This window comes from Mandrillus leucophaeus, unplaced genomic scaffold (assembly GCF_000951045.1).
Source record: "Mandrillus leucophaeus isolate KB7577 unplaced genomic scaffold, Mleu.le_1.0 Scaffold83, whole genome shotgun sequence".
Classification (NCBI taxonomy): domain Eukaryota; kingdom Metazoa; phylum Chordata; class Mammalia; order Primates; family Cercopithecidae; genus Mandrillus; species Mandrillus leucophaeus.
Window position 1 is genome coordinate 4,804,377 of NW_012109030.1, and position 20,884 is coordinate 4,825,260.

Below are 20,884 nucleotides of genomic sequence, written 5' to 3' on the forward strand. Positions count from 1 at the left end.
GCCTATGCCCAATGTGCAGACTTTTCAGGGGGCTGTCTGAGGGATTCGTTTCTATCTTGCCTAAATTCAGGAACTGACTGAAAAAGGCACCAGTCTAGGGACGACTCAGAACAAAAGAGGAGACTGGGACTGGCATGTACTCTGTCACCATCCCCACTGCCCCAGCTCAGTGTGAAACAAGTGGGAGAAAACACCTGACTCTTGGCTTTCCCTGGGGAGGGAGAGTTGGAGCCTGAATCCAATTTCCAGTTTTTCAGGGGGTTTCCCAGGGGACTGTTTCTCTTGTCCTGAGCACTGAAAGGCTCGATAAACCATAGATGCCTGGAGACTACTGAGAATGAGAGCGTGGCAGCTTGCTGCTGCTGTAGAGGATCTGCAGTCCAACAGAGGCCAATACATCTTGGCGGCCTCTCCTATATAGTGGAAAAGAGAAGAGCAAAGTGTGTCCAACATTCTGCCCTTTTGGGAGGCTGTCTGAGGGACTCGTTTCTATTTTGTCTTGGAGTGCTGATAGAACACAGCATACTGTAGATGCCCGGGGCGGGGGGGCACTGGGAAAGAGAGAGAGCTGGGTGACCTGACCTACTACTGCTCCAGGACTCATGGTGCAGCATACAGAGGTTGATACAGCTCAGCCAGCCTGTATCAAGAGGCTCAGCCAGCCTCACCCTTGTGGAGGGAACGAGACTAGTGGAGCGTGTGTCAGATGTTCTGGCTTTTAAGGGGCTTATCAGGGAACTGGTTCTATCTCGCCCAACTTAAGAGTTTTGACAGAACCTGGAATGCTCTAGAGAGAGACCTGGAGGCTGCTGAGAATAAGATAAGGAGTGCTGGATGGCTTGTGGCAGCTCCAGGGAATACGCAGTGCTGCAGGCAGACACCAGAAGGAACAAGAGGCTACAGATTCGGAAAAAAGAGACCAGCAAATCTACTTGAACATTTGCATGCACAGGTCTGGAGGGATGGATCTATGGAAGAGGTCGGGGAGATCCCGGAATCTCTAGCCAAGATGATCAGTAAAGATCTTTCCCTGTATGAAGTCAGTCCCTAAAGACTGGAAGACACAGTTGTTTTTCAAATACATGGATCCCAACACAAAATCACAAGACACATGAAGAAACATGTGAAAATATGGCCCAAAGAGGCAAATGAAATCTCTAGAGACTGATCCCAAGAACTAGTGGTCTATGAATAACCTGAAAAAAATTCAAAAGATGTTCAGTGAGCTCAGGAAAATGGTGTATGAACAAAATGAGAGTATCCATAAAGAGAGAGTATAAAAAAGAACCAAACAGAAATGTTGGCAGTGAAGAATAAATTGAAAAATTTATTAGAGGGGTTCAACAGCAGATTTGACAAAGCAGAAGAAAGAGTAAACTCAGAAACAGGTTATCTGAAATGATCCAGTCAGTGGATCAAAAAGGAAAAATAATTTAAAAATGATAAAAGTCTAAGGAACTTCTGGGACACCAGTAAGTGGACCAATATAAACACTATGGGAATTTAAGAAGAAATAGAAAAAGGGACAGAAAGCTTCTTTAAAAAAATAATGGCTCAAAATTTCCCAAATCTGGGGAAGAACACAGACATCCAGATTTGAGAATTCCGAAGGGCTCCAACTAGAATGAACCCAAAGATATCCACACTGAGTCATTTCAAAATCAAAAAGCAACTTGTCACGAACAAGGGATCCTTCATAAAACAGTGGATTTCATAGCAGAAACCTTGCCAGATGGCCAGAAGGAGATAATATATTCAGTGCAGAAGGAGACAAACTGCCAAGTAAGACATACTATGTCCAGTCAAACTGTCCTTCAAAAATGAAAGAGAAATAAAGACTTTCCTAGGCAAATAAAGCTCAGGGAGTTCATCATCGCTTGATTTATCTTCAAGGGTAGAAAGGGATTCCTCTCACACCAATAATCCTAGCACTTTGGGAGGCTGAGGCGGGAGGACTGCTTGAGCCTAGAAATTTGAGACCAGCCTGAGAAGCATTGTGAGACCCCATTTCTACAAAAAAATTCTTTTAAAAAATAGCCTGTGGTGCCCGCTACTCAGAAGGCTGACGGTTTACAAGAAATCTATTATTGTGTAGCAAATAGCCCGGCCATTGGGCTAGGGGCACCCACGTTGCCTCTCTGTGATGTGGATCGGGTTAATGAAGAGGCTTGGTTTCAGATACCTTATACCACCCTCAAGCAGAGTCCCCATGGCTCTTCTACCTTATGTTTCCCAGGATAACACGAAAGTGTCAGCAAATGGAACGGTGCTCAGCAGGTGGAGGCACGGGACCAGGGGCCTGGCGGGGGTAGTAAAGGGAAAACGAGTGGCAAAGGCCTGATTTCCCAGGTGCTTTTGCTTGAAACCTTCATCCAGGAAGTTATGCTTTGAATGAGGGAGCTATGTTAAATGAAATAAGTCAGCTACAGAAGGAAAAATACTATGTAATTCCACTTATAGGAGGTATGTAAAGTAGTGAAACTCATAGAAGCAGAAAGGAGAGTGGTGGTTGCCAGGGACTGGGGAGGGGAGAACGGGGGCTGCAGTTCAATGGGTGGAGAGTTTCATTCATGCAGGATGAAAAAGTTCTAGAGATCTGCTGAACAACAATGTGCACACAGTTAACAATACTATCCAGGATAGACATAAACTTGTTAAGAGTGCAATCTTCAACTATGTGTTTTTACCACACACAGACATAAAATTCCGAGGAGGTATAGTTAACTGGTCACATGGAACAGAGACTTTGAAGGGATAGCAGACTAAATAAATGAGGTAAGATGTGCAGAGAGTTTATAAGCTATTTACCAAGCTGGAAACAACAGCCTTAATTTAAACTGACTACATGAAATTGCCTTCATTTGTAATTCTTCCAACTATTAAACAAACGATTTGGTCACAAGCTTAGTAAGTCTATTCATGTTATTATTTCAGAGCTGGATTGGCTGGATATTTCGACTTGAACAAAGTAAAAGGATTATGTCCAACAACTTTAAATGTGAAACCATTTGGTTTCCTTCTCTATTTAGGAGACTAAAGAAATGTATTTCCTCCAGTATAAGATGATAAGGGAAAAAATTTACATTAGAAACCATAACAAAGAAAAGTAAAAATGTCAGAGTTACTTTAGAAATGTCTTTGACAAATATTCTCCCATTCTCCCTGAGGTGTGATAGGGGACTCGTTTAATCGAAATTGCCGTTGAATTTGTATCATGTGTTCTCTCGGCATGAAGATATAATGAACTGTTTTGATTCTTATTGAAGTGTGTGTGTATAGTCACGTTTGTCTAGGAGAGATTCTTAGGACAAATTTAAACAAAAGAGATCTTTTAATTTTCTCTTAAATGCTTTAGTGTCTCAATGCATAAATACACTGTTTACTTTTACAGCTGGTCCAGTGTTATTCACTCTTGGCAAATTGTAGACTTACAAAACAAGGCAAATCCCTACCTATTCACCTTCTCAGCAAGGATGACTTCTAATTCAAGCAGCACATAATGGGCTCTAGTAAAGGGATTTGCTCATATTCATAGAACTAATGAAAGATATATGACTAAGTATTCAGCTTAAAGGAAGCCAAATGAGTTTAATACAGAAAATATACACATGATGATATTAATCATATATAAACAATGTAAAAGATTCATAAGCAAAATTTTATTTTGCAATCACTAATTCTTGTGATTATGAAGATATAACCTAACCTAGGAAGAAAATAGGCAGCTGTTCTTTTTAGAAATTAATTATTTACTGTACAAGCCCATAGGCCTGCAGGTACAATGAAAGAATGAAGGTAACTTCTTTACACTGTGAATGGGTAAAGAGATCCAGTGAGGTCAATGTTATCTATTTCATCGATGCCAATATTTTTTCACTTGTTGTGATATTAAGTAAAGGTTCACAGTGCCTATGTGAAAACTTCGGTACAATTATCGTGGCTGCAATAAAACTACAACATATACACATAACCTCCAATAGATCCATTTTAAATGAAGAAAAATAACAATATAGTTCATTTTTAAAAATGCTTCAAAAACATTTTTCTTGATTAAATCTGTGGCCACTTCATTGTTCCTGCATCCCTAAAAGGTTCTTAAAATTAATCAGTGAGGTTTCTTCCGTCTAACTACATGAACTTTGTCGCATGATGTCACATGCTAGCTAACTGCATGAGCAGTGCAGCTGCTGGCATCAACCAAACATAAAAAATATTAAAGTTATTATCAGAAGAGTGGTAGGTAAGGATTTTACTTTGCGAGTTGATGGAACTCCACCAAAGGTGTTTTACGTAGAACAGGTACGTTTTCTTTCTTTCTTTTTTTTTTTTTTCTGAGACGGAGTCGCGCTCTGTCACCCAGGCTGGCGTGCAGCGGTGTCGTCTCGGCTCACTGCAACCTTCACTTCCCGGGTTCAAGCAATTCTCCTGCCTCAACCTCCCGAGTAGCTGGGACTACAGGCGTGCACCACCACGCTCGACTAATTTTTGTAATTTTGGTAGAGACAGAGTTTCACCATGTTGGCCAGGCTGGTCTCAAACTCCTGACCCCAAGTGATCCACCCACCTCGGTCTCCCAAAGTGCTGGGATTACAGGCATGAGCCAGCGCACCCAGACTGTTTTCTTTCTTTTAAAACAATAATAACGAGGTAAAATATTTGAGTGAAAAACAAATAACACAGAAGGACAACTCTTGGAGGAAAAAATCTGACGTTTACCAACAGTTTTGGGGAGGTGACACATCAACACCTAAATGATGCAGTCCATCACGTGAATCTGTAGCGTGTCTATGTCAGGCAGAACCTCTCCACACTTGGGGCAGGAATGAATCGGAATATTCCGCTGTTGCTGCCAGTCCCTGTCCTCAGCTCCTGTGAGTAAGTAGGACATGAAATATCATTCCATTAGTTCCATTTTGCAGGCAGTTTTGTTTGTTTCACTTGAAGAACAGACGGTGAGTTTTAACATCAGTTCAACTTTGTATTCAATATGTAGTGGGACATGAGCCCAGGTGTTTGGTCTTTAACTGAAGTCATCATGATGCATATAGAGAAAAATCTCTCCAAATGATACCTGCTTCCCTATTATTTTAGGTTTTTTTTTTTTTTTCTTCGAGACAGAGTCTCGCTGTCATCCAGGCTGGAGTGCAGTGGCACGATCTTGGCTCACTGCAACCTTCGCCTCCCGGGTTCAAGTGATCCTCCTGCCTTGGCCTCCTGAGTAGCCTGGATTACAGGTGTGCGCCACCACGCCCAGCTAATTTTTGTATTTTTAGTAGAGACGGGGTTTTGCCATGTTGGCCAGACTGGTCTTGAACTCCTGACCTCGTGATCCGCCCACCTCGGCCTCCCAAAGTGCTGGGATTACTGGCGTGAGCCACCGTGCCTGGCCTGTTTTAGGATTTTTTTTCTTTTCTTTTCTTTTTTTTTTTCTTGACAGATGGAGTCTCACTCTGACTCTCAGGCTAGAGTGCAGTGGCACAATCATAGCTCACTGCAACCTCTAACTCCTGGGATCCAGTGACCCTCCTGCCTCAGCTTCCTGAATAGCTGGGACTATAGGCACATGCCACCACAGCAGGCTAGTTTTTAAAATTTTTGTAGGGATGGGATCTCACTATGTTGCCCAGGCTGGTTCTGAACTCCTGGCCTCAACTGATCCTCCCATCTCAGTCTCCCATGTACCGGGATTACAGGTGTATTGGTGCATTCTCTTAGGATTTAAACTGTATTCCAGTTTCAAGGTATGTGAAAATACACGGTTTCAGTTCTAGGTACAGGACAATGCATGTTCTAGTAAATACTAGGATATCTGAGAGAAGAAAAGGGATAAATGAGGATATAAGCAAAAGAGGGAGGGAATGTGGAGAAAGAAATCCACAGAGCCCAGGAGAGGTCTCCTAGAACAGAGTGTACCTTCCCAGAAGCAGAGGCAATCATCTCATTTGTTCAGCAGACACTTTTGAGTCCTCTGGGATGTATAGAGACACTGCCATGTGCTGGGAGACAGACGTGGTGGAGAAGCCGGGCAGGAGATGTGGCAGCAGTGGCGCGGCAAGGTGTTAGGCACGAGTGTTAGCCAGGTGAGTGTTAGGTGCAAGGGCGTCCATGGGAGAAAGGGAAGGGCCCCTAGTTTAGATCTTGGTGCAGAAAGTCCTCCTAGATGAGACCGATTAACTTGAGAGGGGCCTTGAGAATGAACAGGAGTTATCTACGTAAAGTTAACAAGGAGGAATGATGGAACAACGCACCCTGTCATTTCCCCAAGTTTTGGAGTAGTACTGAGGTTCAAGCCTCAATCAGAGCATGTCTGAAATAAGTCCTGACTCTAGCTAGGTCCTGGTTCCATACAAACTGCAGGAAATTATTTCTGGTTCCCAGGCATCTCTCTGTTCTGATCTTTCTGGACCAACGCAAACCATCTTGGTTTTTTGGTCTCAGCCCAGACTTTGGTTTGGCCCTCAAAATGTTTGTTTTTGGAGGCAACCTTTATTTGCTTCTAAGTACATTACTTGGATGTAGTAACATGTATGAATATTTGAGATTGTGTTCAGCAGCCTTAAGAAGCATTTCTGAAGTTATATGTATTAATCATAAAGCATGATTTCTAAAGCAGGGAGCTTTCTAATCACCCCACTGCCAGACAAGAGGGGTCAGGATCCAGGGCTGCCTCTGCTGTCTGACTCCCAGCATAAGCAGAGCCTCTTGCACATCCTGAAGGACTCAAAAGTATCTGCTGAATAAATGAAACCACTGCCTCTGCTTCTGAGAAGGTACATTCTGTTCTGGGAGACCTCTCTGGGGTGGGTGGATCACCTAAGGTCAGGAGTTCGAGACCAGCCTGGCCAACATGGCGAAACTCTGTCTCAACTGAAAATACCAAAATTAGTCAGGCGTGGTGGCGTGCACCTGTAATCCCAGCTACTTGGGAGGCTGAGGCAGGAGAATCGCTAGAACCTGGGAGGTGGAGGTTGCAGTGATCCACGACCATGCCACTGCACTCCAGCCTGGGCAAGAGAGTAGGACCCTGTCTCAAAATAAAAACAGAAATAAAAATAAAGTACTTAAATATCTACCTAGAACACAAAAACACCTGTAAAACAGCAGATCGATACCAACATAGAGGAATAAAGTACTTTGGAAGTTCAAAATGGAAACAGTTCATGGAGATGGAGTTTGAAATGGATTTTAAAGATGGGGTAAGAGGTCACCAGAAAGAGACTGGAGGAAGACAGGAATATGCATAAGAAAAGGGCGTCTATGTGAAGGGCACAAATACAAGCAAACACAGGCTCTTAGGACAAGTTCAAGGGGATGATTCAGTCTGGCTAATATCTGTAAGAGAACAGAGGGAGACACGGTTTAAAAGTGTGGCTGTAGGCCGGGCACAGTGGCTCACGCCTGTAATCCTGGTACTTTGGGAGGCCGAGGCAGGCAGATCAGTTGAGGTCAGGAGTTCGAGACCAGCCTGGTCAACACGGTGAAACCCCATTTCTATTAAAAATACAAAAATTAGCAGGGTGTGGCAACGCACACCTGTAATTCCAGCCACTCAGGAGGCTGAGGAAGGAGAATCGCTTGAACCCAGGAAGCAGAGGTTGCAGTGAGCTGAGATCTCGCCACTGCACTCCAGCCTGGACAACAGAGCGAGATTCTGTCTCAAAAAAAAAAAAAAAAAGAAAAAGTGTGGCTGTGCCAGGCACCCTCTGGCAGGGTGAAGGGTCTGGTCGGGATTTGGTGGGTAATGGAGGGAGATAGAAGAGCTGTGGAAATGAGACTGACGGGTGCTGTATTTTTGGTGCCTTGATTTGGAATCCATTGTAGAGAATGAAGTGGAAGTTTTCTTCAAGCATCTTTTTCATAGGATAGCTATTTCCTGGAAATCCAGGATCACACAGGACTTACCTCTTTGAACAAGGTAAGCCTGCTGGTCGGGGTCACTTGTTCTCGCCCCATGACGACTCTGCATCTCCATCAAGGACTGCCTGCCGGGATGAAAAGCAACACGACGTGTGATGTTCTACAACCCCGAAACATGACAACGGTGAGCAGACAGTCAACAGAAGTAGGGGAAAGAAGACTCAAACTACACTGCCAAGGTTCATAAAAACCAGACTAATTCTAGTGTTAAATACTATTGGCGCTGGGAGACTACGTTGTGAAAGTAAATAATCACGGTTAAAAAAATCAGGAAATAACCCAACTGTCATCAATAGGAAACAGATTAGAAAGAAGTGGCATACTTATGAATCAAAATACTCACAGCAATGAAGTATAATAAATTACATCTGCACATATCAACAGAGAGCTCAAAATCACAATATTATGTATGTAGAGAACAATACCTATAGTGATCATTTTGTAACTTAAACACAGAGAAATCAATATTATCTGGTTTTGAAATGTGATTTAGGGGTGTGTGTGAGAGATATGTAAAAGTATAAAACAGATGGGGAAGCTATCCACCAAATTCCTAACAGCACAAGGTAAAGGAAGAAAGGGATATAATGATGGATGGGGAACAAAGGAGACTTCAACTCTATCTACAACTCCCCTTTTCCTTTAATAAAAAAAATACTTGGAGCAAATACAAGCAGCTGTCAATGCAGGATGGAGTACATAGTAGAGTCTGTTATTTTATTCTCTGTATTTTGCTGTGTTTTATAACTTTCTCAAAATAAATTTCTAAAAGTCAGAAGTAATTTTTGGCAGTATTTTTAAAAGTATATTCAGGAATTTAAAGTGCTATGAATATTTCATCCATGACAATGGCAAGATAAGCTCACCGGGACACTCGACATTATTGTTACAAGTGCATGATGGCATGCACTTGCAGTTCCAGCTACTCGGGAGGCTGAGGCACGAGGATCACCTGAGCCCAGGAAGCTGAGGCTGCAGTGAACCATGATCATGCCACTGCACTCCAGCCTGGGTGACAGGAGTGAGACCCTGCCTCAAAAAACAAAACAAAACAACACAACATTTTAAAAATCAAAATCCTTGCTTATCGAAAAGCAGGGCGCTTGATCAAGCTCCCACAAGTCTCTGTCAAGCTTTCCTGTAAGAAAAACTAAGTGTTGGGAACATGGTCACATGAGGCGTAAGTGAAGCAATTATTATTTATTTTTCAGACAGGGGACTTGCTCTGTCACCCAGGCTGGAGTGTAGTGGTGCGAACACAGCTCATTGCAGCCTCAACTGATGCCGAGCTATTCTTATAGTTCAAATCAGGAGTGTCTTTTGACAGCCACCCCATCTCCAGCCATGCTGATGTGAGCTCTGGGTCCTCCTCTCTTTTCCTTACCTGCCTCCATCTTCGAAAGCATCATTCTCTTTCAGCAAAACTGCCAGCTGCAATGCCAGTTGCTCCTTTTCCTCATGAATCTTCTCTCTCGCTGCTCTTTCAGCATGAAAATCAGAACAGTAAACTTCCATCTGTTAGAGGAAAAAAAGATACAGAAGTTAGTACCTAGAGGAATGCAGATTCTCTATAGTGTTTATGCCATGAGGCGGTAGTGCTGTATCACAGATGCATCATCCTGTGAGAAAACAGTATAATGACCATGACTTTCCAGGTACATTCCAATAGCAGATACAAGTTGTGTTTGTGTGTGTGCTTTAAACACCACAAATCCTGCAACTGCACAGATATAGGTAGTTTAAATACTGTAGGTACCATTAATTCAGCAAAATTATCTGGACTTTTAGATAATAAACAATTCAGGATCAACTTAATACAGTAAATGGTTTATTCATTCTGCCAGGTGTATTTATGAAGGCTGGTCTTAAGCTAAATTTAAAAGAATAATCATCACAAATAGATGCTATTTATTAAATTCCAAACGTGTGAGGTCCTATGTTGGGTGCTTTACATTTACTATCTTACTTTACCTTAAGAAAAATCCTGAGAATATAGAATTGCTATCCTCATTTTACAAACTTAATGGCTCTTCATCTTGGGAAAATTTGTTAAGCGGCCAAATCAGCATTTGAACCTGACAGAAGACCATTTCCCATGGACTTTTCCATATTCAATCCACGTCCCCTGTGTGGTCACCAGCCTCCTAAGATGGCTCCAGTGATCCTTGCCTCTGGGTATGCATCATCTTGTATGTTTCCCTCTCACAGTGAATAAGGCCAACCTGTGTAACCTCTAGGACACTGCAGAAGTGATGGTGTATGGCTTCTGAGACTAGGTCACAAAAGACACTGTCACTCCTTGCTCTCTGGTGGATCACTTGCTTTGGGGGAAGCTAGCTGTCACGACATGAGGGCACCCAAGCATCCCTCTGGAGGGGACCACATGGTGAGGAACTGAGGCCTCCTGCTGACAGCCTGGGCAACACGGCAAAACCTCATCTCTACTAAAAATACAAAAAATTAGCTGGGCATGATGGCATGCACTTGTAGTTCCAGCTACTCAGGAGGCTGAGGCACGAGGATCCCCTGAGCCCAGGAAATTCAGGCTGCAGTTACTAAAGCACGATCATGCGACTGCACTCCAGCCTGGGTGACAGGAGTGCGACCCTGCCTCAAAACAAAACAAAACAACACATTTTAAAAATCAAATAATTGTTTTAAAATTATAAATAACAAAACACTTAATAGTGCTTTAATATTTAATGATGTCAGCTAACTGAGTGAACTGTTCCATTGGTATTGGAATTTAATACTAATTTTTAACTTTCCATGTTTAAAATTTGCTTTTCAAATTTGCTGGTTCTGAGATATAAATTATTATCTATTATTTTAAAAGTAAAATTAATAAAAATCTAAATATTCTATCAAAACTATAGTTACTTAAAAGTGTGTAATAAAGAGATCATTTTAAGGGATTTCCTGTCAATTGTGAGTGGTTCAGCATCTCACAGTGTCGGTGATGGATCACGGGTGTTTCGGAGTATGACTTAAATTCGATTTAGTCTCACTTCTATCACTTACTAGCTTTGAGCCAGTAAGAATAGAGTCTTTGTTTTGTCCATTCCTATATCCCCGGCAGTAAGAACAGTGTTTGACATATTATGAGTGCTCAAAAAAGGAGTTATTGGGCCGGGCACAGTGGCTCAGGCCTGTAATCCCAGCACTTTGGGAGGCCAAGGCGGGTGGATCACGAAGTCAGGAGATTGAGACCATCCTGGCTAACATGGTGAAACCCTGTCTCTACTAAAAAAAAGACAAAAAATTAGCCGGGTGTGGTGGCGGGCACCTGTAGTCCCAGCTACTTGGGAGGCTGAGGCAGGAGGATGGCGTGAACCCAGGAGGCGGAGCTTGCAGTGAGCCAAGATTGCACCACTGCGCTCCAGCCTGGGTGACTGAGCAAGACTCCGTCTCAAGAAAAAAAAAAAAAGGAGTTATTGAATGAATGAGCAAGAGTATCCATCAAGAGAAAACAAATGTCTATGTCTAAAATGGGCGAAAATACATGACCGCAGAAGAGTGGAAGAACCCCATAACATGAGTTACCCAAGCAAGGAAATGCTCTGAAGAGCTGAGAATGCAGGCTGAGGTGCTATTAAAGCTGTAAGTACCAGTCAACTGCCTGCATTTCACAGGCATCAGCTACTCTGGGTAGTTGGTGATAATGAGTCTATACGTAGGGAATACCAAACTGCTGACATTAGTATATTAAAAAATAACATGTTTACCTTCATCAGATTGGCCAAGGTTTTTAAAATAATACAAGAATATGAGGACATAGGAGTACTTATCTTTTGGTGAGAGTATAATTTTGGTTAGGCATTTTTGGAAGACAGCTTGGTAATATTTATTTAACTGGAAAATGGACCTAACTTATGATCCAGCCATTCAATTTGATGCTGGGACAGTGGTTCACGCTTGTAATCCCAGCACTTTGGGAGGCTGAGGTGGGTGGATCATGAGGTCAAGTGTTCGAGACCATCCTGGCCAACATGGTGAAACCTCATCTCTACTAAAAATACAAAAATTAGCTGGGCGTGGTGGCGCACACCTGTAGTCCCAGGTACTCAGGAGGCTGAGGCAGGAGAATGGCTTGAAGCTGGGAGGTGGAGGTTGCAGTGAGCCGAGATCGCGCCACTGCACTCCAGCCTGGTGACAGAGCTAGACTCTTGTCTCAAAAAAAAAAAAAAAAAAAAAAAAAAAAAAAAGAAGTTTGATGCTTTATAATAAGACAGCATAGTACCAGAGCAAAGATATATGAGTAGATCAATAAAATAGAACACAATCCAGAAACAGACTCATGCACATGTTGACACAAGTTATGATGAAGAGGGCAGCAGAGCACTTACGAAAAGATGGCTTAAATGGTACCAAGTTAACTGGATATTCATATAGGAAAAAAATAAATATTTACCCTTACCTCACTTTCTATACACAAGAGCCAATTTAAAGTGGTTTGTACATCTTAATGTAAAAGGTAAAACAACAAATTTTTTAGAAGACAACAGAGGGAGTATCTTCCTGGCCTTGGACTAATAAAAGTTTCTTAAACAGGACACAAAAAGTACTAATCATAAATGAGAAGGCTGATATACTGGACTACCTTAAAACTAAGAACTTTTGTTCCTCAAATCACACCTTTAGGAGAGCGAAAAGGCAAAAATAACTGACAAGGGCTTATATGTGCAGTATATACAGAAGTCATTACATTTTTTTAAAAAGCCAGGCCAGGCACAGTGGCTCATGCCTGTAATCCCAGCACTCTGGGAGGTGGAAGTGGGCGGATCACCTGAGGTCGGGAGTTTGAGACCAGCCTAGCCAACGTGGTGAAACCCCATCTCTATTAAAAATACAAAAATTAGCCGGGAATGTTGGCACGTGCCTGTAGTCCCAGCTACATGGGAGGCTGAGGCAGAAGAATCGCCTGAACCCAGGAGGCAGAGGTTGCAGCGAGCCGAGATCACACCACTGCACTCCAGCCTGGGTGATAGAGCAAGACTGTGTCTCAAAAACTGAACCAAAAAAAGAAAAAAAAAAAAAGAAAAAAAAATAGGCAGGCTTGATCAGGCACTTCACAAAAGAGGATACTTCAAAGGCCAAAAACACTTGAAAAAGGACTCATTCCCATTAGTCATCAGGGAAATGCAAATTAAATGAGATACCACTACATACCCCCCAGAGTGGTTAAAGGAAAACGACTGATAATAGAAGTGTTGGTAAGATGTAGAGCCATGAAGACTCTGTCGATGGGAGTGAAAACTGGCCCAGTCACTTTGGGAAATGGTTTCGCATTACATGTTAAAAGTGAATAACATGCAGAGCCTATGATCCAATGACTCCACTCCTAGGTGTGTAGCCAACAGAAATATAAAACATCCACATGTGAACAGAGCAACATGCACAGGAATGTCTTAGCAACATTAATCGTAATGCCACAGACTGGAAAGAATCCAACTAACTACCTATTAAATGCAGAACGGATAAGATCCACTGAACACTTTCCAAATGTTTCCATTTTAAAGTTTTCATACATTCATAGGTGAAAAAAGTAAACAATAGAAAATTATAAACATTCTATACACCATCGCTTTCCCATGCGAGAATATAGTCAGGGCTGGCCTCGCTCAGCTGGGGTTTCAGAAGGTGCCTCACCTGAGCCCTGAGGACGGTCATGGTTTCCAGGTCCTCCTCCTGCTTGGCAATAGTTTGCTTCATCTCATCCATTTGCAGCTGTTTGGAAGCCAGAGCCTTCTCTGCCAGTTCCAGTTTTTCACTCAGTTCCTTTAGCACTGCCCTGTCCACTTTTTCTGACTGAAAAAGAAACATTGATTCTAGGAATGGTTTTGAAATAATTCTGCTTATTTCAGTAAAATATTAGAAAAAGGTTTATTTTTTTAATTATCAGCTCTGGCCAGGTGTGGTAGCTTATGCCTGGAATTGAGAGGCTGGAGTGGGAGGATCTTTGAGCCCAGGAGTGTGAGACAAGCCTGGGCAACATAGTAAGATCTGTCTCTATGGGGGAAAAAAAAATGTATCAGCTCTAACCAGTCTGTTAATCAGCAATGCTAACTTATTCAGAAAGTTGTATTTAAGTTGTGGCTTGCAAATAATGAGTTCCTGAAACAAGAAGGTAACACTAAAATCAGGGATACCATAACAAACTCCAATCTTGATAAGGCTGTGACTTGTTGATACTGTTATTTTTCCACTTGTTACTCTTTCTGCCTGAAGTCAGTGGAAAAAAGAAACATGTTTTAAATTTAAAATTATTAGGTCAAAGAGAGGAACACTACTCTATTAAATAAATAAGTGACAAACTGCTGGGCACGATGGCTCACACCTGTAATTCCAGCACTTTGGGAGGCTGAGGCACGTGGATTGCCTAAGCTCAGGAGTTCAAAACCATTCTGGGCAACATGGCAAAACTCCCTCTCTAAAATAAAATAAATGAAAAACAAAGAGTATATTTACAAGGCTAAAAATTCAGAGATTCCTTCTAATTCACAAGCTTCTGTGATCTCTAAACTATCACACCATGCTGGCATTATTACTAATTTATTTATTTAATTTTTTTCTTTTTTTAGAGACAGGTTCTCACTCTGTCCCAAAGGCTGGAGGGCAGTTGCGTGATCACAGCTCACTGCAGACTTGACCTCCTAGGCTCAAGTGATCCTCCTGCCTCGGCCTCCCAAGGAGCTGGGACCACAGGCACGAACACCACACTTGGTTAACTCTTTATTTTTTGTAGAGATAGGGCCTCCCTGTTGCCCAGGCTGGTCTCAGACCCCTGGGTTCAAATGATCCCCCAGCCTTGGCCTCCCAAAGTGCCGGGATTATAGGCATGAGCTACCACACCTGGCCCACTATTATGAATTTAAACTGCTGGCTAATGATTCCAGGGTCCCAAATTTACTGACAGCAGGCACGCTGGCCTTGCATAGTTCCACAAAATGGATGGCCCTTCCTACCCAGAGGAGCCCATGCTCTTAGCTCTCCTGCAAACCTACCCTTAGAAACACTAAGTGCTTAATCCCTGACCACAGGACATTAACACTGTCTTCGTATGCAATAAAGCACATTACACATAAGTGGAACATCAGAAGGTATAAACCCTAGATGCAAGAAATAATGGTACGCTGGAAAACAACCTTTGAAACCAGACTTAGTGAAGGATTCATGCAACTATTTTATATACAAAATCTTCAACAGTTTCTGTTCATTACTAGGCTATGGAAGTAATTTTTTGCAGTGAATACCTCTTTTCTTGTTAGCTCCTCAATCGTTTTCAATGCATGATTATGTTCTTGAAGAAGCTTGTTGTGTGTCAATTGTAGCATGGCTAATTTGGACCTATTAAAAAAGATATAAAAAAATGGAATCCTGGGGAAAATGTCATAGAAACTTATAGTTTTGCCTCCCAACCTTCTGAACACTCAAGTAGAAAAATCTCGCCTACCTTTATCATCCCACCACCTACTAGCATTTCTTACTCTCAAAAAAAATATTTTCTGAAAGATCAAGACAGAGTGCAAACAATCAGCATCATTTTATTATGACAATACTTTTAAGCTTTATCCCCTCTGAGAAGTCTCCTAGGACTCCTTCAGATAAGTGAAAAAGAAATTTTTAAAAATTGATTCTCAAATCCGAATTCCAATCCGTATAAAAAGGCGATTCTCCCTCCTCTGCCCCGTCGCCGCCCTTCTGACTCGGCATACTCACTTTTCATCCTCCGTTTTAGCCTGTTCCATTTTGATTTCCGAGAGCATGCTTTCCACTTGTAGCTCTAACTTTTTGTTAGTATAAACAAGCTCTTGCTTTTCATTCAACTCTGATGGAGTTGCAGAATTTTTCCTTTCAAGGGCCTGACACCTAAGAAAGGTCAAGGTTTCATGAGGATAAACAAGGCTCCTTTCTGACTCAGTGGCTTTTAAACAAATCCCAAGGTTATGTACAATACAAGAATTTTAGGGCTGTAGGGTTTATGAATGCAAAATAAAATACATAATCCTCCTTGCTTCTTTACTAGACCTGACCATATTTCTGAACCCTTACGCCTAAACATCAAAAAGTACAGATCTAAGCTCACAGGCAGTACTGTCCTCTTTGAATAATTGTTGTAACTAGTCATACAGATACATCTTTAGTATTAAACACAGACCAGAGTAGTAATTAGCTAAAGGTGCTTCTCATGTAGTGATGCATAGATATCTTTTATATTAAAAAAAAGTTACAGGTTCTGTCCATTGCAAAGACTTTAGTTTCTGACAAAGATTCAATAAGGGAAAAAGGAAGTTCCCTTAAGTCTTCTTAAAGATCAGAAAGAGAATTTCAATATAATACAAATAAATGACAGTTACGCACAAAGCATTAATGCCCAGCGCATTAGACATACCATTTAACACAATGTATATAGAAGAAATTAGAACACACAATTTCCAAATGACAAGACAGGCGCAGAGAAGTGAAATAAATACCTTGCCCAACACAAATAAGTTGTAGACCCACATGTCAAATCTAGGTCTGTTTGTCCAAAGTCCTTAATTGTAGCTGCCACGTTACCATAATACTACAGTGTTGGGAATTATAACCTCAAGAAAACACACACACTTCCGTATTGGGCTAGAAACATGTTTGCCAATGAATCCAATCGAACAACATCAACTTAGGTTTGCTAAGTTTTGGGTAACTTCTTACATCAAGAGAAACAAGAAAATGCCAAACTCTCAATCTACATGTTAGCCTGAAATAATTAACTGATTGAAATGATGAATTGAAAATGACCTTTTTCCAAATAAATAAATGTCACTCAAGAGCTTTATGCTCTTTTCATCTTTCTTTATGCTTATTCACGTCACTGTCCTCGGCTTAAGTCAAAAACAGGAAAATTAGCTCACAGCTTTGTAGAGATCTCACACAGGCTCCTACATTTAACAAATACCCCTAAGAGGTAGAATTCAAGTTCTCCAGTCCCCATCCCCTCATATTACAAGTATTTCATGTTCACACATTAACTGGAACATTAGTATTTTCTGAATTCATATTTTAATTAGGTGTCTGTTTTTCTTTTAGTTATAATATAGTAAAAAAATCTATGTCTTTAGTATACTTTGTAAAAATGTGCATTTCAAAGGAGGATAAAACTGCTCTCGCATTCTTACTTTTCTTGAAATCTCTTCTTCATTAGCTCGGCTTCACTGAGTTTTGTATGAGCCTCTTGAAGCTCCTTAAACAGAGATGTCACCTGAAGGTTCAATGCTTCCACTTCGCTTCCAACCTACCATACGGGAAATTCCAAACATATGTAGACAATTATCATCAGAGATTAAACAAACCTCTTTGGGAGAAGACAGTCTGAGCCATTAGCAGCCAATTAAGCCTGGTTGGTGAACTGATTCAACTTTGACAATACCCCAAACATCGTGTAGGAAAAGAATGTTTTGGATACTTGGTACTTAGTTTGCTAAGCTTTGGGTAACTTCTGTTTCCTAATAAAGCATGAACTAATCAATTTGGATGCACTGTGATAATGACTTTACCGCTATTAAAATGAACCCTGGCCAGGCACGGTGGCTCACGCCTGTAATCCCAGCACTTTGGGAGGCCGAGGCGGGTGGATCACAAGTTCAGGAGATTGAGACCATCCCGGCTAACACGGTGAAACCCAGTCTCTACTAAAACTATAAAAAATTAGCCGGGCATGGTGGTGGTCACCTGTAGTCCCAGCTACTCGGGAGGCTGAGGCAGGAGAATGGTGTGAACCTGGAAGGCGGAGCTTGCAGTGAGCTGAGATCGCGCCACGGCACTCCAGCCTGGGCGACAGAGCGAGACTCCGTTTCCAAAAAAACCCCCTATTCCAGGTTCAGAGATCACAGACCACAGAGGTGTCAAAGCATAGTCCTATCTATCCAGCTAACAACTTGCCCCCATACTCCCTTCCCAGTGTATGTTTCTAGTTTACTCAACTATTTTTGTTGTGCAGTCTTTTTCCTGGAAGCTCTATAATTTTTGTAAATGAGTTTCTGATGCCTTGAAAGACCACACTTCCCTGCTACTAGCTGCTGAATTAGTTTTAGTCAAACAGAGAACTATTATTCACTGGTGGTCTCTTCATCTGTTTTCTAAATGTTCTCTCTCCTTTCAACAGTAAGGTCTCAATCTCCTGGAATATGGTAGGCATTCAACGTACATATTTGTTGAATAAATTAACTACCTAAAGTGAGTATTTTATGTAAATGCCTTTCACGTGCACCACTATGGCCATCAACCTTCACGGCTTCATTAACTTCCCTAAGCTGAAGACTCTGCAGACTCAAAGGCACCTCTCAATTACCAGACAATACTGAACAAGACAACACTGAACCTTTCTCTTTCGAACTACTTTATTCAAACCAGTAAAGGGATAGAACCCAAATCTTTCAATTCTCCCTCACATTTCTGAGTCATATCCTCAAATTATCTCGTTATAAAGTGGACAAAATTCCTTTTTCATACAGTAGGCTTCTTCATTGAAGGACTGAGGAGAAGAAATCAGTCAAGAAGAGACATAGGAAATGGTTTTGTAGAATACTGATAGAAATACATCTCACAGTCAGGCGCGGTGGCTCACATCTGTAATCCCAGCACTCTGTGAGGCTGAGGTGGGAGGATCACGAGGTCAAGAGATCGAGACCATCCTGACCAACATGGTGAAACCCTGTCTCTATTAAAAATACAAAAATTAGCCGGGCATGGTGGCAGGTGCCTGTAATCCCAGCTACTTGAGAGGCTGAGGCAGGAGAACTGCTTGGACCCGAGAGGTGGAGGTTGCAGTGAGCTGAGATCGTGCCACTGCATTCCAGCCTGGTGACAGAGTGAGATTCTGTCTCAAAAAAAAAAAAAAAAAAAAAAGAAATACATCTTGCTACAATTGACACAGACCAGGACAAGGAAATATAAAAGGAATAGATAGATAATATTCAACATCAACATGATTTCTACATTTCTAAAGCAAATAACACATCATGAGATTTGAATTCAGTGGCTGGACTATTCTTGTGTGTGTGGGTGTGACAGTGGCCGTGGAATCTTAGGACTCACAGTCTCTGGGCCTTTCTCTTCCTCGTTCTCTTTCTCTGTGCTCCCCTCTGTCTGGGTTTCAATCTCAGAGCGATTACTTGCTTTCTTTTCAAAATCTGAAACTCTGGAAAATCACAGAAGGTAGAAAAGTTACTTTCTCCTTGGCTTTAAGAGAAATAGCAATTACAGAAGCACTAAAAAGAACATTGTTTACAACTGGGATAAAGGATCAGGGGTTTTCAAAATCTCTACACATTCACTATATTAGCATTAGTTTTATTTTTCATCCTAAAATTGGCTAGAATTGATTCACAGATGAATACACACAGAGGTAAAAGGCAATTGTAACTCATCTTGAACACCATCTGTTTTCATGGAACTGTACTATACAGCAATGTTTTTGAAATTGTTTTTGTGTGTGTTTACACACGTGGATGCATGTGTTTTCCATGAACATGGTATCTCATTTATAAGAATTCAGTAGAGAAGGAAAGACTTTTCCTTTTAGGACATAGCTAAGTTTAAAAGTCACCGAATAAACAACAACAAAAGAAGTAACACCATTCTTAACACCAAATCATAACCACAGGAAGCCATCCCAATCCAAATGAAACAAGAGAGACTGTGGTTAAAGATAATGGGTTGAATGTATGCATATAATTTTTTTCCCAGCCCAAACTCTACTAAAAGGACTTTCAAAAAGCTATGTGCCTACAGGACCAAAGAAAAAGGGAGAGGAAATAATAGTAGGAAAATATGGAATGGAAAGTAGGAATAGGTCTGAGTGGGGCCTTACCAGCCCAAGAAGGCCAACCTGTGAGCCAACAGTAGGGAAAGCCAAGAAGCAACCAGATTCACAATGTGGGAACTCCAGGACACTCAAGCATGAGTGACACCAGGAACCTCTGAAAGTGATGACAAAGGTGGGGCCTTAGCTTTCCCCCTAAGATTAGGAACAAGACAAGGATGCCTACTCTCTACATTTCTATTTAACATTTTTTGTTTGTTTGTTTTGACAGGATAATCAGGTAAGAAAAAGAAGTAAAAGGCATTCATACTGGAAAAGAAGAAGCAAGTCTATCTCTGCAGATGACACAATCCTGAAGATGGCAATTCTCCTCAAATGCTTTGGGGATACAATGCAATCCCTAGTAAGACCCCAGCTGGCTTTTTTCACAAATTAACAAGCTGATCCTAAAATTCTTATGGAACAGCAAAGAACCCAGAAGAGCCAACAGTCTTTAAAAAGAAAAACAAAGTTGGAAGGCACACACTTCCTCATATGGTTAGGCTGTGTGTCCCCACCCAGATCTCATCTTGAATTGTAATCCCCATAATCCCCATGTGTCAAGGGAGAGACCAGGAGGAGGTAACTGAATCATAGGGGCAGGGTCCCTCATGCTGTTCTCGTGATAGTGAGTGAGTTCTCACAAGATCTGATGGTTTTATAAATGTGTGGTAGGGCCTCCTGTGTTCCTTCTCCTTCCTGCCGCCTTGAGAAGCAGGTGCCTTGCTTCCCCTTCGTGTTCTGCCAGAATTGTAAGTTTCCCAAGGCCTCCCTAGCCATGCTGAACTGTGAGTCAGTTAAACCTCTTTCTTTTATAAATGACCCAGTCTCAGGTGGTTCTTTATAGCAGTATGAAAACGGGCTAATACACTTCCTGATTTCAAAACTTACTACAAAGCTATAGTACTCAAGACATTGTGGTGCTGGCATAAGGACAGACATATAGATCAATGAAACAGAACTGAGAGTCTAATGAAGTTGGACTCCTATATCACAACATACATGGAAACAAACTCAAAATGGACCACAGGCTTAAATGTCAGAGATAAAACTACAAAATTCTTTTTTTTTTTTGAGACGGAGTCTAGCTCTGTCTCCCAGGCTGAAGTGCAGTGGCGCGATCTC

At 41.6% G+C, this 20,884-nt stretch overlaps 1 protein-coding gene across 1 annotated transcript in view; it reads right to left on the reverse strand.

Annotated features, from left to right (window-relative positions):
- Positions 1-3,312: 3,312 nt before the first annotated feature.
- OPTN (optineurin) overlaps positions 3,313-20,884 on the reverse strand; it is a 40,430-nt gene continuing 22,858 nt past the window's right edge. Inside the window, exons 9-16 of the mRNA XM_011968141.1 lie at positions 18,994-19,096; positions 17,076-17,191; positions 15,637-15,786; positions 15,171-15,264; positions 13,567-13,725; positions 9,302-9,432; positions 7,903-7,982; positions 3,313-4,869 (exon numbers count right to left, since the gene is read on the reverse strand). Of these exons, the coding sequence (XP_011823531.1) occupies positions 4,748-4,869; positions 7,903-7,982; positions 9,302-9,432; positions 13,567-13,725; positions 15,171-15,264; positions 15,637-15,786; positions 17,076-17,191; positions 18,994-19,096 (955 nt within the window). The 3' untranslated portion in view covers positions 3,313-4,747. The remainder of the gene's footprint in view (positions 4,870-7,902; positions 7,983-9,301; positions 9,433-13,566; positions 13,726-15,170; positions 15,265-15,636; positions 15,787-17,075; positions 17,192-18,993; positions 19,097-20,884) is intronic.